The sequence below is a fragment of the Danaus plexippus genome, chromosome 2, assembly GCF_018135715.1.
Source record: "Danaus plexippus chromosome 2, MEX_DaPlex, whole genome shotgun sequence".
NCBI lineage: Eukaryota > Metazoa > Arthropoda > Insecta > Lepidoptera > Nymphalidae > Danaus > Danaus plexippus.
In genome coordinates this window covers 9,211,661-9,233,317 of record NC_083537.1, presented here as the reverse complement: position 1 = coordinate 9,233,317, position 21,657 = coordinate 9,211,661, and the positions used below count along the sequence as shown (strand labels likewise).

At 37.7% G+C, this 21,657-nt stretch overlaps 1 protein-coding gene across 4 annotated transcripts; it reads right to left on the bottom strand.

Moving 5' to 3' along the window:
- Positions 1 to 495: 495 nt before the first annotated feature.
- On the bottom strand, positions 496 to 21,570 carry LOC116779339 (stathmin-4). Of its 4 annotated transcripts, XM_032673577.2 has the most exons (8): positions 8,885 to 9,053; positions 5,283 to 5,360; positions 4,107 to 4,273; positions 3,444 to 3,658; positions 3,249 to 3,366; positions 2,638 to 2,778; positions 2,092 to 2,232; positions 496 to 1,899 (listed from the first exon to the last, which is right to left on the bottom strand). In XM_032673577.2, exons 1-8 carry the CDS (start codon positions 8,958 to 8,960, stop codon positions 1,828 to 1,830), a joined length of 1,008 nt encoding a protein of 335 aa, XP_032529468.1. In that variant the 5' UTR covers positions 8,961 to 9,053; the 3' UTR covers positions 496 to 1,827. The 4 variants fall into 4 exon arrangements, with proteins under 4 accessions (XP_032529468.1, XP_032529470.1, XP_032529469.1 ...); XM_032673579.2 differs by lacking the exons at positions 5,283 to 5,360; positions 8,885 to 9,053 and adding an exon at positions 21,315 to 21,570; XM_032673578.2 differs by lacking the exons at positions 5,283 to 5,360; positions 8,885 to 9,053 and adding an exon at positions 14,435 to 14,546.
- Positions 21,571 to 21,657: the final 87 nt, after the last annotated feature.

Below are 21,657 nucleotides of genomic sequence, written 5' to 3'. Positions count from 1 at the left end.
CGCGTAGTAGAATACGAAAAATATTAGTTTTATTTAAATGACTCGCGAAAGCCTTGGATCTCATTATTTTATAAAAATATTCATTTTTTATAAATCATGCTACAACTACGGGATTTAAATTGTAGGATTCTTTGGTAAAATTCAATTTAGAAAGTTGAATTTTTTAGATTATATTAAAGAAGCTCTCGGAGTCTATAAGCGTTAATAATGTCGCAGCAGACTGGCGCGGTCGTTATTTTAAGATCGAACGAAGAAATAAAAATGTCTGACCTTGACATTAAAATATAAACTTATCTTTGTTATCTTTTAAATTACTATATTACTTCTCACACAGAGCACTTTTATACAGTAATTGTTGTTTATTATAAAGTGGTTTTGTTAACCTATTAATGTCTACATCCGGCCATCATGGCTCGTCATGGGTTCGGGGATTGGGGTTCGGGTTTTGGGGTTTGGGGATCGGGGTTTGGGGTTTCAATAAAGAAAACAGGTCGATGAATTAGTATTCATGACTTTATTCAATACGACAATGAAACTACAAAAGTTGCCTGCACTTCAAACAGCATGTTCATACAAGTACACCTCCACGAGTGAAGCGCGTCGTTAGTAGAATGTAGAAATGATACATCAGAACACCGCAGAAGAGGGGAGTGAGGTACATCAAAACAAACACGAACAGGTGTCTAGAGTTAGTGGGGTCACAAGCGACACGTCGGCGGCGAGCGAGGCTAAAGGCAAACGACACCCAGGCGATTGGTCAGAGGCGCTCGCGACTCACCCAAAACAAGCGGACTCACGCAGCGGACCGGAGTGAAGCAAGCGGCTCGCCCCGCCAAGCAGATATCTCTTAATATATACAATCATCGTAGATCCGACCGGAAAAGAAACAGAAATCCAACGAACCATCGGAACCTTCGTGTCCGAACCCGCGTCTCTCCCCGCCTCGGCCCGCGCACGGCCCGCGGACGGCCCGCGGACGGCCCGGGTCAGGCGGAGACGTCTTCCTTACAGTAACTTACGGTATCGATATAATTTGTGCCTAAACGAATAATCGATATCACTAGAGCGAAACATCACAGAAGCAGTTTGTGTCCGACACACGCCGTCCGCTCGGCGCCTCCCCCTACTTTATATATATGTGTATAAAACGCTACGAAGGCTGTTCCGTGTCTGTACTACACGAGCGACGCCGTCCCCGGCCGGGCGGACGTTCAGGCACTTGAGCTGGCGGACCGTCGACTCTGTGCGCGATCCGAGGTCATCCTACGTCGGTTATGCTCACATCCCTCAGCGGACGGGAGGCGGCGCTATCGATTCCAGCACTAGGTGTGATGCTCCCGCAGGAACAGATCGACCCGCGAACACTCCCACCAAAAACATATCGAAAAAATATTACACGATACATGATCACATCCGACACGTATAGCGCCGTGGACACGGAGAGGCGACGCTAAGGTCTATGAGAAACTTAAATATAGTTCATACGATACTAAAATACTGTGGCGTCATGACCGACTTTAAAAATTATGATATCGAACTACGACTAACTAATCCTCAGGAGTCGACTCCTGCTACCTTCCGCTCCTCCCTCAGTCGTATAAAAACGCCAGCGGCCGGCCGGCGATCTGTTCGCGGTGGGCCGTGACGGGCGAAAACAATCCAAAATCATCGGGACCGGAGACGTCGAAATATCAAAGCGCGAGGGAAACGGTGTGGAACGATCGCTGGCGGGACACCGGGTGTCCGGCGACCTCGCGGGGCCGCCGTCCGCCGGCGGTGGGCGTCGTGGGCGGCGTGGGCGGGCGGCGGCCGGCGGGCTTCGGGCGTCTAGCCGGAGGTGGGCGCCTCACTCTCGGCGCGCGCGGACTTGTTCTGCCGCACCAGCTCCGCACGTCGCTCCTGAGAACACGTCGTAAAACATTCGTGAGTAACCTGCTGGAGTGGTAGCCCTCGGCCTCGGGGGGACTCCTCGGTGGATGATAGAATATGACTTAAATAAAAAAAAGGTGAAATCGACAAATCTAAGTCGTGTCCGCGTCGTGCTGGGCGGGTTGTCGTGTCGTGTCCGTGGTCAGCTGGGTGAACACAAACCTCCTTCTTGACGAAGTCTAGTTTCTTCTGTATCTCTTTCTCTCTGTTCTGCTCGGCGGCGGTGAGCTTGGTCTCGATGTCCTTGGAGATCTCGTCCATCTTGGCGGTGATGACGGAGCGCACCTCCGCCGGCTTATTGTTCTGTGTCCATTCATGGTTATGGTGAAACGAAAAATAAAGATGACAAAATAACATGATGAGATGTTGGAAAACGAAAAGATACGTGAGAAATATAAGAATGGCCACCAAAATGAGCGGTTGAAACAAACGTGAAGGAGGCGTCGACCCTGAGGAGCGAACGCCGACACTCGCGTACATAATAAAACAGACCCTCAATACAATGGAAGCGGGTTAAGTGGACGACGACTATGGCGCTCTTTTTTTATTATTCGGAGTTAGAAAATGTCCGCTTTTATATATCGCAACTATGGCACGTGAGGCCTTCTAGAACACGTTTCCATAAATGAAGGTTGTTCAACCCTGTCCCAGGTCCCCCCCCTGACCCCATGTCACGTCGCATCTTCACCAGCTGTTATCTGTACTCACATGGTTGCGGAGTTTCTCCCTCTGTTCCGCCTCGATCTGTAAGCGGCGGTCGGCGGCCTGCTGCAGCTTGTCCTGTATAGCGCTCTCCAACTGCTGGAAACGTTCCTGGTTGCCCGCCCGCACCTTGCGAACCTGCTCCTCCTGGGAAACGGATTCACTCACTCATTGTTTCATTCATTCATATATACTGATTACATCTTCTTTTGTCATTTCGTTGTCCACTTCAAATTGACTTAAGAACAATCAATACCTACGAGCTCGTTAATATATTTAACATTTTTTTAAAAACTTTTCCTCGCATTAATGAAATAGCTACCAAAATAAAGGAACATCAAAACTTTATTCTCGATACCCTCGCCTGCAAATAAAATCATTGTTTATTTTACATATAATTCCTTTGTTAGCATTCAAACGGCCGTATAAAAGCCGTTAGCCTCAACGCGAACTTTGTTCAGGCTCGAGCGCGCTCCTGATGAGACATTTCGCACGCCGTTATCGCGACACAATGATCACAATTAATCCCGTTTCCGCGTATTATATTCGGCTTCCCATCGTAACGTCTACGTGTTACGTGTTATTTACGCGCCCATATCGTACGGTTTATGACGTACATGTTCCCGGAGCCGTTCCAGCATCTTCTTGATATTCTCGTCTCGCTTGTCGGCCGCGGTGTTCATCTTGTCCTCGATAGCCTTGTACACCTCAGCCGTCTGTTGCTCCAAGGTCAACCTGCCAAGAGTTTTATGGTTTAGCTGGAATGTCTATAGATGTAGCTGAGCACAAACGTTCAATGTTTCCTTGAATACCTGGTCTTTTCGACTCCTTCGAGATGATCCTTGAGACGCGCACGCAGTTCGTTGATGTAAGCCTCGCGTTTCTCCTCGTGGGAGTCCATCTTGGCGTCCAGCGCTTCCTTTGTGGCGACGATGAAGTTGTTCGTCTGTTCGCTGCGGATTCGCGACGCATCTTCGATTTTCTGCATTTTTTGAGCGATAGCAGCCATCTTGCTGGCTTCCAAACTCTGAAAATACACATATACTATGTTGACCCCCTAAATATATCGGAGATCACGTTCGTAGTACTTAACGCACTCAAGAAGAAAACCGTGTGTAGAATAGGTTTTACGAGTACATCACGTTGAGGAACGCAAGTCACCTTTTACTTGTCTTAAATTTCCATTAGCTTGTCGACTTTTTGTAGCTCATTTTATGACCAAAGCGTAAAACATAAAAGTATTACTTAAAACATTCAAAAGATCTTTAGGGATAACCTTCGGTTGTTATCGATTAATCATAAAACATGATTCGGAAAAAAGTTACGACAGTCGTATAGTTTCAAAAAACGAGGTCAAGACGGCTATAGGGACAAAAAAAAAACGAATAAAATTCTCTTAATATATGAAAGAGTTATCGCACAAAATATTCGAAGGGTTCATTGGTGTTATTTTCAATCCATAATCGTATACATACACGTCTCCTCTCTTCAGCAGCCTTCAGCTTCTCCTGTATCTCCTCGACCGAAGGCGTCTTCTCGGGCGAATCCGCGCGGCGCGGCACGGGCACGCCCACCGGCTCAGCGAGGATCACCTCGTACGCCAGTCCTCCCTTCGACATCTCTTGACAGCGGATCTCAGTGGCTATTGAAAGATACATATATGTGTAGAACACGAAAAGAAAAAACGACAAAACAAAGATATCGACACCAGTTGAAACGATTTCGAATCCGATAGCATCGAGCGTTTAACACAATAAAGAAATGGCAATTGAAAGAAGATATATAGGAAAAACAAATTGAAGAACGAATAAAGAGACATTGTATTCCATATAAAAGAAAATGAAGCAAGAAATCTAACAAAACACTCGCAAAAACCGGAGCTACATACATTAGTGATGAACTTTTATATTGTACTCGTTCACACTCGGTCTCCACTGTGATTACGTTTATCTTAACAATCGATCCCTGAAGTTTTAACTTCCAATATCAAACTTATATATCAGACAGCAACTAAATAAAAGAGTAATTTGGACAACCATTTTCTTTCGTAACATTTTAACTACTACTAAGCCGGTTATTTTATAGCAATCTTGATCACAGGCAGACGCTATGAAATCGTCCACGTACGAAAAGCACAGGAGAAGATATATTTTTATTCAAAACTAAAAATGTTAAAAATACAATACGTCACAAAATCTGAGAAAACAAGTATTGAACTTAAAAAAAAAACATCTACTAAGTAAGTATATAATTAAATTAAAACAATTAAAACTCCCTCGTAAACTATGAAAGCCGATTAATTGAGGGCGCGTCTTAATTGCGGATCGGTATTTTAAAAAGGTTTTCCACCCAGAGATCCTCGTGTTAAAATTAAAGCAATTTTCAAGGTCGGTCGGAGTTTGCACAAATGACTAAAGAATCTCTCTGTACTTCACAGTGGGGTGGTCGGGGTGGTCGCCGCCCGGCCCGGTCGGTGTGACTCATACTAATATAACCCTCGTTCTAGGCATACATACCTATAATGAACGTGAGTAATTTTCCCCGGGGTTCTATTGCTTTCACATAGTCTACGGTAAATATTTCTCTATGGAATAGAAAATACAAAAGCCAAACAAAGGAAATCTATTAACTGTACGTATATTTCGACTTACTGATAAATTTCACTTTTTTGGGTTGCTTAGTCCTTGGTTTTCCGGCGGCTTTCTTGACGGGTACCGAACGCCGGTGAGCTAGACAACAATATGTATTGATAGGTGTCGCGGGGATCGTCGCGAAGGCATCTCTCGAAAGTGATACCACCCACTAGCTTTATGTAAAAACGTATTTGTTCGCAATTTTTTTTTCTTCAAATGGCAAAGACAGCAATAAACTAAACTATATTTAATTCAATAGATAACAGGTCCGAGTCGAATTGTTCCAACGTTAAACAAAATTCAGCGAAACAACATCACGAATATTTTCCATTCAAAAAGACGACGATGATTCAACTTGCATCAAAGGCCAATTGAAATTCCTTTGTAGAAGTTAATAAATATGAATGACTCGGCGTCCTATAAATTAAAATGTACGTAGAAATGTAAAAGCTTGTTATAATAACAGTAGAAACGAGCTCCGTAGTACGTCCGCAGCCATCGTGTCCCTCTAGAACACCGACGATCGGTTGGTCATTACGAGCAGTTCAATTAACGAATGTTTATTGGGAGAGCATTTACCCACGGGTTGTTTTCATGGCGTATCGACAATCCATGTCGTGCAGCGGACTTGTATTGATCCGGTCACAATTGTGAAATTGCGTGTAAATAAATTGGAAACTAAATTATATTGTAAGAGTGATAAAAATATACTATATGACATGCAATATTTTTGGTATAGATTTTTATTTCAAGTTTGAATATTAAAAAATATATATTTTTCCATTATTATTGAAATATACTGACTGGTTTCTGTTCTTATTAGATGTTGCAGTTTTCAAAACTTAATGTAAATCCCGTAGAGATTATTTACGATTAAGTTTTAAGAGAAAATGAATCGGTTTCGATTAAGATACGGCTCTATAGTGAGGTCGTAATAAAAAGACACGATGTTAAGATGAAAGACTGGTACGTGAGAGGAACGCCAATGAATCCCAATACCTAACTCCAGAGGTGACATACAGACACGGGACACGACTGGGATAATTACAGACGTCATATAAACTAATTATACACGTCTCTGATAACTTTAGACATTAATAATAATAATATTTAGAAAATCGGTGAGAGTTGTTGTAAAGACAGCGAGGACTGCTAAGCGGATATAATACAAAAACGTGGATAACGAAAATTATATATGGATTTGAGTCCAACCAAAAAAATATTAACAAGTAAAGACAATGCAGCTGATCTTACGTCACACGGGCCACGACCTCTAATGCGGTGTCGTTCTGACATATTGCGGTTTTTCGCAACACCTAACACTAGATTAGGTAACATGTGATAAGCAATCAATTCAACTACGTCGACTATAATATTCTATGTTACGGCAATTGTCAAGTTCTTCGTACAAAAGTGTATTTGAGCAAATCAAACAATGTGGTAGCTCAAGAAATGAAATTCGACGAATCGGATTGTAAATATTTAACGCAGCAGTCACAAGCGAAAGGGCGAGACCCTCCGGCGCCGCACGACACCACGTCCAAACTGATAATATATTTAAAACCAGGCTTTAAAACTCGCGAAGGGAAATGGAAAGAGAATTTACGGCTCTGGGAATACAACCGAGCACTGTCTCACTTAAAGGGGACGTTCGAGTATTTGCGTATGTACCTATGGCAGAAAACTTTACTCACTTAGCGAATAAATACTCATCACGAGTAACGCAGGGCGATACAGGGGGAACGTCTAGACCGAAACGAGCTAAAATAACATACTATTATAAGAAACACAACATCAGACAATGATGAAAAAAAAAATGTTTAGAAAATTGTAAATGACAACGGCTTCAAGAGGGGCCTTTTAATGTTTTTAAATAACATCGATTGAAAATTTCTATAAATTCTGTGTCTAATCTAGGTGTGCGTGACACACGACAATTTTTAGACCGCAATGCATCACAGAGTTACGTCGAACGTAGTAAGTCTGGCGACGTCTATAGGGTAGGTCTGCATTTGTTCGTAGTTCAAAGGAGGATGGTATGTATGTTACGTATGAGTTTTGATGCGACGTTACATTACCTAAGTATATTGACGTAAGAATACCCGCGACGATGGATTTATAAAATAAAAGAAATCTAATATGATTTGATCACAATTTATACGTTCGAATACCGTTGTCAGTTTTTCAAAAGTTAATAACGTCTAACGATATATGAAATGCTTATTAGAGATTACTTGACCCAGAAATCTTGTGTGATAAAATCGAGATTTAGGTCGAGTTAAGCTCAGATATGAGACATCTTCTAAACAGCAAGCTGACGTCTATATTTTTATGCAAAAAAATTAAAACTGTCACCTAATAATTCGTGGTAAATATGGCTCGTGAATCACATTAACTAATATCCGGAGGTGACAAACTTGTTGAGCTCATTAAACTCAGCTCTTAACGTCACCCCAAACAATTGTCAATTCAGTCCCCGATGTAGACACGACCCTTTACATTAGCAATTTGTGAACAAATACACTAACCTTTTATGCAAATTGCAATCATATTTTATTAGTAACCCCTTGATCGCAGGGCTTCTAATTAGGGTTGTGTAAATAAAAAAAAAAAATCATGGGCTTTCATGAAGTATTTACGGGACTGAGTGACGATTATGTGATTATTGCGTGACTAGAAGTAACTTATGGATTTTTTTTTTATAAATGACGAAAAATACACTTCTGTAATGTTAAGGACAATGATAAATTATTATTTGATTCTATGTCTATAGTTTCATGAGAAAATATTTTAATCGTTCTTGAGATAAAATGTATCCTTTTGAGTCTCAAGTGAATCATCCATAAAAAGGAGTGGTTTTTATCTAGATGGAAGTGTCAGGGAAACCCTAAAGAGTATTGGTACTAGACGCGCAAAATGGAGTACGCATGAAGTTCAGCCGACAGTCGGTGCAGACAAAATGGTCGACATTCGTTATACAGAAATGTTGAATCAATATGTCTACCAGAGAAGATACTGAGACATATATAATCTGAAACAAAAAATCAACAAAATAACTGATGTATAAAGAAAACACCTTATACCTTATCTTCAAACGATCTGACAGATAAAAACGACCAGGAATTGCCAAAATATTACCACGGCTTGACTTGATGGACTTCAATAGAGACTGTCGAATTCCTTATTTTAGATCTGGGCTTTGAGAAAATACTTCACTGAGGGCAATTTTTTGACACGTAGAAAAACTTTGACAATCCGAGCGCCAGCTGTCGGCGACGAATCGATCACGATGCCGGCCGGTATTCCTAGACGTAATATAATGTTTTATGGGATGGCGTTTATTATGGAAAGAAAATGGGATAATTAGTTTCCATGTAAAGATATGTAAATGTATCGTTTTACTAATTGAAAAAAAAATGTACAGCAATCGTTAAAAATTAGGCTCGGGTTACCTTCAATCCATTTTCGATACAGTAAATACAAATACGAAGAGTTGGAAACAAAACATTACGACTTGTAGCTAGTGGGCGTTTCAATTTCGTAGCCATCGTGCCGGCGACGATCCGAGAGACACCGTGAGATCTCCAGGAAACCAACGCCGGTCTTTGCGAAATTCCAACCTGCTGGTAAAACGGGCGCCCTGCATGAGTGGCAGAAGCACTGCATCACCGAATCTCGTACAAGTCCTATCAGCATGATGGTAGTTTCAAATTGACTAGCTATCTAACGAGTGACGGAGTCGCGTCGCGGCACGGGCGAACTGCGCGACTCTCGTCTGAAAACTGAACCATTCCGGGGGGAGGGTAGCCCGGTCGATAGACGCACCCCGCACCCCGCGACCCCGAGCTGCAGAGCCGCCTGGCAGCCACCCCTACCGCGGACCGGCCCTAACTTGATAACCACGCCGAAGAAAATAAGCCTACCAAATGGACAAATAGTGTTGAACATGAAACATACACAAGTCTGGGATTGCAACAGAACTGTACTAATATTATAAAATATTTGAAATCACGCTTTAAGAATCGGTTATAGACTAAGGTTATGATTCAGAAAGGTCGTTCAATAACTATACGATCTAGTCTAGGTTAGAAAAACAAATTTAGGAACCTCCCTAGACTCGTAAGGGACTCAGTGGGCCTTTCGCTCATAAAAACTTAGAGACGTCGGTGGGCGGCGGGGTGAAGTAGGAGCGAGTGAGGGGAACCATGCGGCGGTTCCGCCGCCGTCTCGGCGCCTCCACCCGCAGCCAATTAACAGCCGGCAACGTAATGTTGAGTTTGTTTCGCCACTCGAATTGCTTCCGATTGATTTCCCGTCCTTAAAGTCCATTACTAGCGAATCTCCTGACACTTTACACAATCGGTAAGACATAAATAATATGAAGTTCATATGACTATGATTACGATTTCGATGACGACATTTAATTCAGCGGCATTATTTCTGGGCACATCAATTTATTTTTTTGTCAAATGTAAAGAATGTTTTGCTCTAAAGCAAATATAAATCGCTGAAATGTCCTGCGGCTGCAGCTGTGATGTTTTAACCCCGTGCACCGGTAACACCGGCGTCGGCGGTGCGGCGATCGATGACGGGCAACAACCTCGAGACCGCGTCCCCTTGCGGTAATGACTGGGAATTCCGGGAGTGTACTGTGTGGAAGCATCAAAGCTGACAGTGACCATCGTGGAAAAACCACTGCTGGGGTCCCGTGACCGGCAGCTTAATAATTTAATTTGTAAATTTCTATTCGGGACTTTGTTGACCCGATTAGCGGAATACTCTTAAGTTATTGAAGCATTTTCTCACCTTCATTAATAATGACGATGTTAGTAGTAAATAACGAAAATAATTTAGAAATTAGATCAATTAAGAAAAAAGTGCGAACGACCGTAATAAAAAGGTGAATTTCGAGAATAAAACTCCGGATGCATGCATTCTGTAGTCAATATAGCATCAGTAATATGTCGTCATGAACAAATAATAGCAGGTTTAATTCAAGCGAAAACATATTTTCTATATTAATGAAAACATTTTCATCCCTCAGTTGGTATATATTACGTTAACGAGGTAAAATTTCTCAGTGGTTGTATAATCGTTTAATTAAAATTACGGTATGGCGCCCAACTTGGGGCATTTTCTTAGCGTCTGTTAAAATTGCCCAACGGAATTTCTAAAAATATGCTTTTTATTTATTTTGTTATTATTTTTATTTATAGCTATTAATGTTATTGCTGTAAATAGTTCTTGTATTAAAAAGTATTGAATTAAATCACCGGAAACTTTAAAGAAAAGCACTTTCGGAAAACTATTATTTGGTTTTCTGACTCTACTTAGAAGTCGTCAAGTTTAATATGATTAGGGATAAAATTGTATTAATGTATATGATGTATATATTGGACAGGACTTTATTAAAACACAATTATAATTGGAAAACAATATAACGGAACTTTATTTAGTTCTACAACGACATATTGAATTAACTATATAATCGGATTGACAACTACCTACATTGATATTTACATGTTTTATATGTAAGCCGACGGTTCGATTACTTTGCAGTAACCATGATAACGTGCAGACTTGCAAAAAAACTTCACAGGTTTAAACAATATACATATATTGTTTAAACCGTATACTACATATAAATATTCTTTGGACACGTAACAAATAAGAGAAACGTCCTTCAAATCCGACTTAAAAGTAAGCCCGTGTATTTTTATTGTCTATAGTCTGTTTATACGTTAAGGAGAATAATCTTCTACATATATATGTATATATAAATATATATATATACGTGTGCAAAAAAGATATATATCTATATGTCGGTGTGCGGCAACAAGTTGAGTCACGTGCCTAAGGATTTGGTAGAGAATATTAAGTAACGGTGCGCGTCCGGCCGCGACGGCGTATCGATTTTGCTCTGTTCTTGTTCAGCTTTCAGGTTTTGTTTAAGCATTATAATCTAACCTTTGCAGATACAATCATTCATGTGGAATGTTGTAATAGGACCTTCCCGATTTGTATAACACAAATGTTGTCACAATTATTTTTAGATTATTCATGTTTCAGTATAATAAAGTAAACTTAATTACGCCGTTAAGAAAAATGAAACCGTGAAGGGACATCAAAGAGTTCGGAATATAAAATTTGTAACTTTGTAAGTGGTGAGTAAAGAAGCAAAGTTCAAGTTATCTCGTAATATCAGCGGAGTGTTAATTATTCATGTCTCGTGTCGTTCCCTCTGTCATTATAAAATTTCTTTGAGTCTTCAATTGGACGGTTCTTCTAAATTTAATTTTGTGATTACATAAAGTAATGTACCTTACGCTTTATTTGGATTATCTCCCCATTCGGGGAACGAATTACTCTGTATCGGGTGGCCAATGAAAATATTGCTTCTTTTCCGCTCCATAGAAGATAATTTATAGAGGGGAAACTTGATTTGAAACAATAATATTATGTCAGGACATGTTAAAGTAATCTGAACATTGCTCTGTTCAGGATAGGACATAGAGTCGCGTCGACTCTATGTCCTAGGACTCATAGCTCGATGTCACCGCTTCTGCCAACTTTCAGCTTGTTAATTTATCAAAATGATTCACATGTTTGGGAAGTGTATGGGCTTGCTTCGTAGCTTTTTGTCGAGTTGGTTCCGGTCCCAGAAGCAATTACCGAGTTAGTACTTTAGTGAGTTTGTGCGTCTAGCATGTCTAGACTGTCTGATAGATAAAATCTCGTCCTGACTCAATGTAATCCTGCCACTTTTAATCGTATGGATTACGCAACTATATTAAAAACATGAAATATAACATAAGTAATTTTGTATATATCTGTTCTTCATAGTATGAGTGATTGGTGGATTGATTTGGAAGATTGAGGATATGAAACGTTTTATTTAATATCCAATGTTATAAGTTTGGAAGTCAAAGACTTTTGGTGCTGTCAGGCCGAATGTAGGAAACATCTGGTTGGAAGAACTTTGCCGACTCGGGAAAATCATTTTCTGAATAAATCCTTTCCGTATATATACATATGTATCGCAAATCTAAGAAACGGGCATGTTTATATAATATTTGAATTAAAATATAAACAATAAAAAATTTACACGTACTGAAACTGTCAAAACGGGTCGCGACATTATTACTAATGTGTACTGATTAAATCAATACGTATGTAAGTGGGCCTCTCTTTTCTGTTTCATCTCGGGTTATAGTATTATTTAAAAAAAATTGTACGGATGTTTGTTTCTCCTTCAAGTTTTATAACGGGCGAAGTAACTCTTTAAATATAATGACAAATAACACGCAGACCAAAGACATACCAGAGGATTTTTATATTTAATTTTGCAATAAAAAATGTATCAACTCATAGAATTACTTAAAGCGATGATATAAAGGGTAATATATAAAATATATTTATTATGAATTGCAGATTAATTCGTAAGGGAATTTTAAGTGTAAGAAAACTTTCAGAGTATTGAATATTCATTATAGATTTCGATGATAAATTTTTTATCGTTAATAATTTCCTTTATATGATAACCGTAATTACGGATTATTGTCACTAGTATTGCCATGTATCGCGACACCCCGTCCTGGGGTCCAGGGTCGACCGGGGTCGGCGGAGGCTGTTATTATAATGACCCCACACTGTAAGTCTATTTCCTTTTCATCTCCGTTCGTTTCACAGATCACTTCATCCGAAGTGATTGATCCCTTGTAATATTACCGATGAACAATCTATCTGATATTTCATCCCAATATTGTCATCGTATTTGATTTATTATCTTGATATGATGATACCGATACCGAACTGACTATTTTCGATGAATTATCGTTATATAAACCTTTTTATCGTTTTTATGGGTAGTGTTAGTTTGTATACGCTGCCTTTAGTATTGTACAAGGACTGTGTATGTGACTGTTAATAAACGTTGGTTATTTCCATCATATTTTAATTTAATCATAAATGTATTTCATTTCCGAACATCTGAAGTAAAATTCCATATATTATATGAGACATTAACAGACGACGCAGTTTCAATTTCAAAAGCGCCACACTAATAACAGTCGCGACTCGTTAGTATCAATTCGGTGTGACTAATGCTAGGAACAGCAAACTAAACTAAATATTCGAAAACATCAATTAGAGAGATAAATATTATTCATAAAACAGTCATCGCTACGATCCTTATTTATATTTTAAACTAAAAGGTAGAGAGAGGAGCTTGGACGGTGGAGGTGAGCGTTTAACGCGCGTTAAATATACCTACACCTAGGTCGTAAGTCCAGACACTGTTGAAGCTCCTCTCCCTGCAACGCGAATGACCCGGCACCCGCCCGGTGAATCCTTGGAGTGATGGGAAGTTCCGTCTCATAGTCTTCATGTAATATTTATTTCTTTTATTATTGCGTTTCTAAGAAACACCCCAATAAGAAGAGGGTGCATCTTCATTAAATGTGTTTCCATGCAAATATATAAAAAACTGGAGTATGTAAAAACGGTTAACTTTATTTATATGTATATAACACACTAGAGTATTGTTTGTCCGTCCGTCTGGTCGTCGGCTTAACATCACTCCTCATAATCCACAGTATATTTCTACTGCTAGTGTAATGCTATAAAAGGGGGCAAAGCCGTACGACACCCGCCGGGGCTCCGATCGATCAAGGGCAGACGGGCTGTGCGCGAATGTCTCTATGACACATGTAACCCCACAATATAACAGTTATTCAATGACACTAGAGATCAACATTATTTATTATTTTGATCATTCTTTTCTTTTGTTATAAAACGTATATTTAATTACGATATTAGGTTTAATCGAAAAGCTCTTAAATCGATTCATCGGCTTCAATATAAAATATAAAATAAAACGGTTAACCGCTTGAATCGCTTAAAAAGAAATTAAAACAGGGAATACAGTTGAAATGTTTTAATTATAGTACAAGTATACATATAAGGCTTACAGTTGGATAAGTTTCCGCATATGTCTCAAGGTGAACTGAAATCGATGAGGGAGACCTTCATCACGAGGATGTAGCAATGCGGGAAGGTCCAAATAAAGATATGTTAACGTTCTTTGTTCAAAACGAGAAGGGAATAACAGGGGGCATCGGACTTATATATTTAGTCACACAGAGTGTACTACAGTATTAATACTTACATACCTGAACTATTGAAATCATCTATCGATAAAAGTACGAAGGTCGAAGAGCCATTACTGACTTTAATGACGGGTAGACTACCACGGGCTCGATACGGCATCGCGGCCAGTTCGCACAACACTATATCGATAAATAAATTCACTACCTTTAAATAGACAGACAGTCGATAAATTGGATCAACGGTGGCATTGAGAAACCGAAAACCGCAATCTGGTGTCAGCCGGCGAACGACATCTGATCCGAAGCCCTACGACGGCTCGGCAATCAGTCGTAGCATATAAATATTATTTATATGAATTGTTAATGTAACTGGGTATCAGGAGGTATATAAATAATGCTATATACACAATTATTTACATTACATAAGGTGAATGGGTCGCTAAATTGAAAACTCTTAGTCCCTTAGTACGATGATAATAAATATACCTACAACATATACGTATATATGGATTGTTCAACATGGAGTTTATTTATTTAGTTGGTTGTCTTGTTCATAGCTTTGAATACACCGACAAGTCCCCATTGAATCGATCGCGGCTATGATGAAGTATAGGTTTCGATGACACCGGCTCTGTATGAAATAAAAAAGGGGTCTGGAGGCTGAGAGGGAGAGAAATGTAACACGCTCGGATGTAGGATTCACAAATAACAACTGATAAATAAACATCGCTATTCCTAAACATTAATCTTTTATTTATATCAAAAAGAAGAAGTATTAGATAGTTTTAACATCACAACCTTCTGCTACCGCCATCTATAGTATTAACGTTTATTTGTTAATAAAATACTGCAAAACGTTCCGTATAGTGTGACGACGCAAACTTGTACTAAGGTTACAATTTAACCTGGTTTTAAAACAACCATATTTGAATACAATGTATATATAGAAAAACAAACGTTTTAATATCTGTTAAATACTTTAATATATATGATCTTTTAAATTCTTAACACAAAAAAATACATACAACCATAATCATAACAACACAGCTTCCTTAATTATGAATTATATACTTAACGAAAACTCACGAAGTTATCGATTTGTAAAATAAGTGAAAAGTGATAAACCATACGTAATGTACGTGTCTAACACATCAAAAGTACAAGAGCTGTTGGGAACGAATTCGAAAACTATGAAAGTTTTAGTAGACTATAAAACTCGTAGTAAGCTCTGCACAACAAAACGACACAAAAAGCAGACATGCTGGAAGCGGCACGACTTCCCGGCGTGAACTAACGACCTGCTGTACGTGTGTACCCACATACAACACTAGTACACACACACATCATTTACGACGTTCCTGAATTATTTTTAATATCAGCAAATTAATATTAACATATTTCGACACTACTCGAACTTAAACATCGACACAGACAAACATAAATATATAATATACTTATAAAACATTCACTTCATTAGCTATAAGTAATGTTTTGTAATAAATTGTGCAACCTTTATTTACACCGCGACATAATGTGTACGTCTCTCCCAAGTAAAGGCGCGGCTCCACTAATTCTCTTGTAAATCTTCCAAATAAACAACGCCCCACAACCGTTTCCAATTACTCGGCTGTTCGATTTAAATTGTTAAATTATATCCCTAGAACATTTTCGGAGTGGAAAGTTTTTTAGAGATAACATTTAATTAGGATGATGAAAAATAGCCCCTTTTTAATTTTATAGAAGCATTAATCTGTTATTTGAATAATATACTTTTAGAATGACATATTTACTACACATGGTGTAGTGACTAATTTCTCTTTATAAGCAATTTGAAATCTACAAGCGATATTTGATCTTCCAACAGCCGCTAGAAAAATCAAAGATTTTATATTTCTCAAAATTATATACTAATAAATATGGTGAAGTGTCTAGTAGTTATTTCAGTCAGATACGAAAATATATACGATACCTAAGTACATCAAAATTGCATTTATTTAAATTGTTCTCTCTCTGTGTGTTCCGACTAACCAGTGAAACTGCTGGACTAATACTGACAAAAATTTCGCTTGCAAGTAGGTAATCTAATAAGGAGTAACTTAGGGTACTTTTTATTCGTCTCCAAAAGGAAAAGGTTGAATATGATTGTCACGCTATCACTCCTTCACTACAGATCGATGTTCAATAAAATATATATCAATATGGCGTTATCCTGGGATAATTAAATTTTCAACAAGTCAGGATTTGATTAAGAGACTTTTAGAAAATTTAGTAAAACTTCATAATGATGTTACTGAGTATCTCAAAGTAGGTTTATGCGAACAAAGCTGGAGGCAACACTTGGTATCAAAAAATAATCTGAATATTATTGAACTCTCGTAACAAAAAGTGTAAGAAAGACGGTCTATTGTATTCTTTGAAAATGGAACGTTATTTTTTGTCTAAATCAAGACAATGGGTGTTTGTCGAAGAACGGTTCATATCGAGAGGCTCTCACGGTCGACATTGATTCCGTGTTAACGAAAAATCATTTTTCATCTTAATATTTCAGCAGCGATGATATCACGACACCGTCTCCGGGGACGTTAGTGGATTTGGGTCTATGACCTGGAATCAGGTCGGGCTTGGCTTGGCAACCTAAAAAAATTATAGCATTCAGCGAGCACTAATGAAATCTAGACGAGATTTACAATTTTGCCCGCCTCTACAGCGTCCGCATACAGATGATATTGACTTTTATATAATAATCTACATTATATTAAATTTATAACATTGTTAATGTTCATGTATATTAGAAGCGAACGAGGCATATGTACGTTTGTCTTTATATACATATATATATATATATATATATCTGTACACTGCATTATTAAGGAACTCTTTAACACTGAAAATTAACAACAAATATTATTTATTTAAAATAAGTAAAAATATAAAAACTGTCTTGTAGAAATGTTGTTGTTATTAATGTTGAGCTAAAATAATGAAAGATTTCATTGTATAGACTACAGAGGCTATATTGTTTAAATAGTTTGTTTACAATACATTAGTAATTATATTCGTTAAATTTAACAAGAATATTATAATACAATCTATTATAACAAACAAATGAATCATATGCAAGGTTATCGTTAAAAAACACAGTTATCGTTCTATAGTGACATCAGTAGTGTGAATAATGTATGTCTATGAGACGGACAATGCGTCCAAGGTAAGAGATTTTTAAAGAATTATAAAGGAATTTATTTATTTTATATCACACACATGTGTAATGCGTGCGTTGCTCTGTATCCAGGGCGAGGGAATCCAGCAACGGGGATGATAAACTAAGTTGCCTCGTACGTGACTAATGAGGGTTGCAGACAATGATTCTTACAAAAGTGCCAGCCAGCCCTCCGCCTGGAGGGGCTCTCGCTTTGTAATACGGATGTGCAGCCCCGGATACTGATATTAAGACGACTCGACGACGGAAAACCACACTCTCCATGACGACCCTTATTATTCACGTTTAACTCGACGCAATTTTATTTATAACTTCATCAAAACTACCTAACAATTTAATAACAAGACTTGTATAGTTTAAAATATAATGCTTTTTAAATGCAAGGTACAATTTAATATAGAAAAACTATAACGAAATTTTGAGCCTTATAGCTCAGAATCACCCCTCCGTTATCTTAACTAAGAACGCACTGTGTTCTATCTGCTCATCTCATGTTCCCTTCTTATAAATCACAGATTAAATTACAGTTCTTATTACTTGAACTGTCTTTATTTTTTCCGTAAACGAAGTCTATAATCAAATTACGAAGCCGGAGACGTACAACAACACTTTCCTCCCTTGATGATTTTTAATTTATTATAGGATACGATCAAGATGTTTCACACTGTACTCTGTAGCATAACGTAAGACTTGAATTCAACGAATAGATGACAGTGTCTTCCGATTCTGTGTATGATAATTCCTAACTTAAATCAGGCTGAAATCTCATCTGAGTGAAACAAAGAAAGTTAGGATGAGTCAAGCCCGGCCATCGCCCGCGCTGTTATAATAAACACACGAGTACACCAGTAGAGACAGCATCGCGTGTACCGCGATTCGTGACACGTACAGATCAACGACCGCAGATTACTTATAATTACTATGTTTACTTTAAAACTTCACAGATTACATTACAATAAAATATATTAAACCTCTTTTACAGTAACTATCTTCGTACTATGAAAATTTAGTTTTTGTAACGATTGTTTTATCAGACTGTAATTTATATTTTTGTCGGGATTCCTCTAGAATCTAGATCAACTCAAGCTGTCTGTCGTGATTGTGTAACGGTAATGCATCTATCTGAACTGCCATCTTTTCGATAGTAATGAGATATTTTTTAACCGACTTCAAAAAAGGAGGAGGTTATCAATTCGTCTCTACTTTTCTTATCACTAGGGACTACTTAATCTTTCATACAAATATGCATAAATGTGTAATTTTTATTTAAAACTAAAGTGTATATTTTCTGTCTGTTTATAATATTTTGGGTGACGGGATTATGATATAGTAACAAAAGTAAATATTCAAAAACACGATTTGGAAATGTACAATTATTTCTGAAAACAATGTATCAAACAAACAAACAATGTATAAGACAAGGAATACAGAAATTATGACTAATATTGAACTTTACGGTGAAAGGCACTTCCTTTCAACTCCTTCACATATCTGGTACATGAGCAGTCAGCAAATGCAAGTGTGGGCGCCCCCGACGCATGACGCCCACGACCCCCTTCCTCGCCCTCGTCTCACCACACTGGGTGACTGTCTTTCGTTACAATGAGACTGCATCCAACAAAAACTTTCATACATTCCAATAACCTAGTTAACACGACAATAGCGGTCATCGGAAAGACACGTAAACCAGTGTGGGAGGACTAGTGACATTATTGTAATCAATTTATTGTCACATGTCACATTAAATAAATAATTGAATTTGAATACATCGGGAGGCAAGTTACAATCAGGTCAAAAGCGCTTTACCGCTGCGACGGTAAAGCGCCTATCTCGTTCGAGGTTTAAATCTTTGTATAATTAATTCTATATTATAGGATAAATTTCTTGTATGTACATTCCAATGCCCGTTTTTGAACATAATTTGAAGGTTACGTACTTATTTTAACAATGGCAATATTAGGGAAGGGTCGTTTGTCGCCCCCGATCCTGTCTACAAACATCGAATGCCTCGATTTGCATGTTCCCAACTGCGAACACCTCCCATTTACGTAATCGACACATCTAATGACTTTATAGTCCAGGAAACATTTTAATTTTACGTACATAAAGACAGAACAACAGAACAGGTCGATTGTAATCATAGATATTACATATTTTTTCTAAGCATGTTAATGAACGTTAATATTGTTAATTTTATTTAAAATTCATTATTAGATACTCCCAAATAACATTTAGTTAATTGGACTGTAAACGATTTATAAATTGTAGAAGAGAATTTTCACACGATTAAAATTAAAGATTTAACAAATGAAGTACGCCACGGCCGGATGCATTACATTAGATTACCTCAATCTGAACGTGTATAACACATTAAATCAAAACGACAACTATTTAAGTACACAGTTTAAATTAGAGATAAACAAAATGCGTGAAATATTTAGTGAGCTCGTTAATTATCAAATTAACAACACTCTCGGCCGCCGAGTCCTCCCGTTAGTTTCAACGACAAAGGCAATTCCATTCAATAAAAGAATTAAGATGAATTGCAGCTAACGTTCAAAAATTAATTTCAACACGAAAAAATATTTTTTCAGATAAATCGAAATACATTTACTGAGGACCTATTCGTTTAATTTACGGATCGTTAAACGAGAACAGTGGAGGTATGTTCTGTTTGTTTTAAAATAATTCTAGTTAAGTTAGTTGGCAATAATACGAATGGAAGCGGACGAGAACTTATTGCGCCGTAAAAGGAACAAAGTTTTATATTCAAATATAGAACGTTGTAGTGGGCGCGGAAGACTTGCGCGTGATTCATACAACTGAGTACTTCAGAGGAGACCAACGGTCGCGAACACATTTAAAAAACATATTCATATACAACCTATGACGATTAACGAAAAAAAAATACAAAAAAGATAATACACTGTGAAACACTATTATGAGGGTATTCTGTGGCATTGAATGTCAAACCAAATTATCTGATCTTAATGTCTTTTGTTTTCATATAAAAACCGGATCTAAATATTTTTCCGTTGTCTTATGGCTCCTTTTCAGACCATGTGCATGTTATATTACAATGATATGAACGTGCACAAGTCAAATAGTTACAAAGCTTTCTTTGTCCGACACAAGAAGAAAACTGGGATTGTTACTTGAAAGATAAAGGAATTTGTTAGACGAGTAAAAACAGCTTTGAAACGCAACTTGATTCCAACTGTACAAAAGATACTAATAAAAATCATCTGACTTGCCTCACTTTATCAAATAAAACAAATAATTTATCTATATATCGATTAGTTATCTCAAAAATTTAAGAAAACAGGAAATACTAACATAAAAAAAATAAAAATTGTGCTGAATAAATTAACATTTAATGAATTTTCGTATTATTAATCAATTTTCTCTTTACTAGTAGCATTAGTAATACGGTCGGGCTAGATAAAAAAAATTGAGCAAGTTTCTGTTTGACCTTATAAAACTTTTAACAAGAATTGTAAGAGTTGTCAACATGTAAAATGATGTCATCGAAAATATTATATTCCTCTTAATATTATTGTTTAAAAAATTTGAGGCTACTAAATTCTATCGATATTTAAGAGTTGAGATAAATTAAAATTTTTGCTACATATTTAATTTAAAAAAATATTACGGAATCCATAATCATCGTGAAGAAAATTACATTTCTCAAATTAAATTCCCAGAAAAAGAAATGCTACTTACATTTGGTTTCGACTTCCATGGCTCTGAAAATATAACACCAAACAAAGACTAGTGAAATGCAGGAGACTGGAGGCAATATCGGCGTCCGTTTTACACAGATGGCTAACCAATTATATCAAGATCCCGAACTGCGGCTACTTTATAAATCTTCTGGTTGAACCGTTGAAACAGTTACAAATTCAATTTAAATTAAAGGATCGCAGGACCCGGTTCGTTGTTTTTGTAAATACAACTACATATTGAACTTCAGTGACACAAATTGACATAACGGCTAATGCAAGCATCCTATTGGCTGTAATCGAATTTGCCGCTTTTACATGTGAGACCGGACAATGATCTAGGA

Bases quoted from the DNA above. Each gene is read 5' to 3' on its own strand.
- LOC116779339 (XM_032673577.2), bottom strand. From the start codon at position 8,960: ATGCTGATAGGACTTGTACGAGATTCGGTGATGCAGTGCTTCTGCCAC. The intron at 3,367-3,443 runs GTATTCAAGGAA...AACTCTTGGCAG, and splicing joins GAAGGAGTCGAAAAGACCAG to GTTGACCTTGGAGCAACAGA. The intron at 2,779-3,248 runs GTACGTCATAAA...TCCGTTTCCCAG, and splicing joins TGGAACGGCTCCGGGAACAT to GAGGAGCAGGTTCGCAAGGT.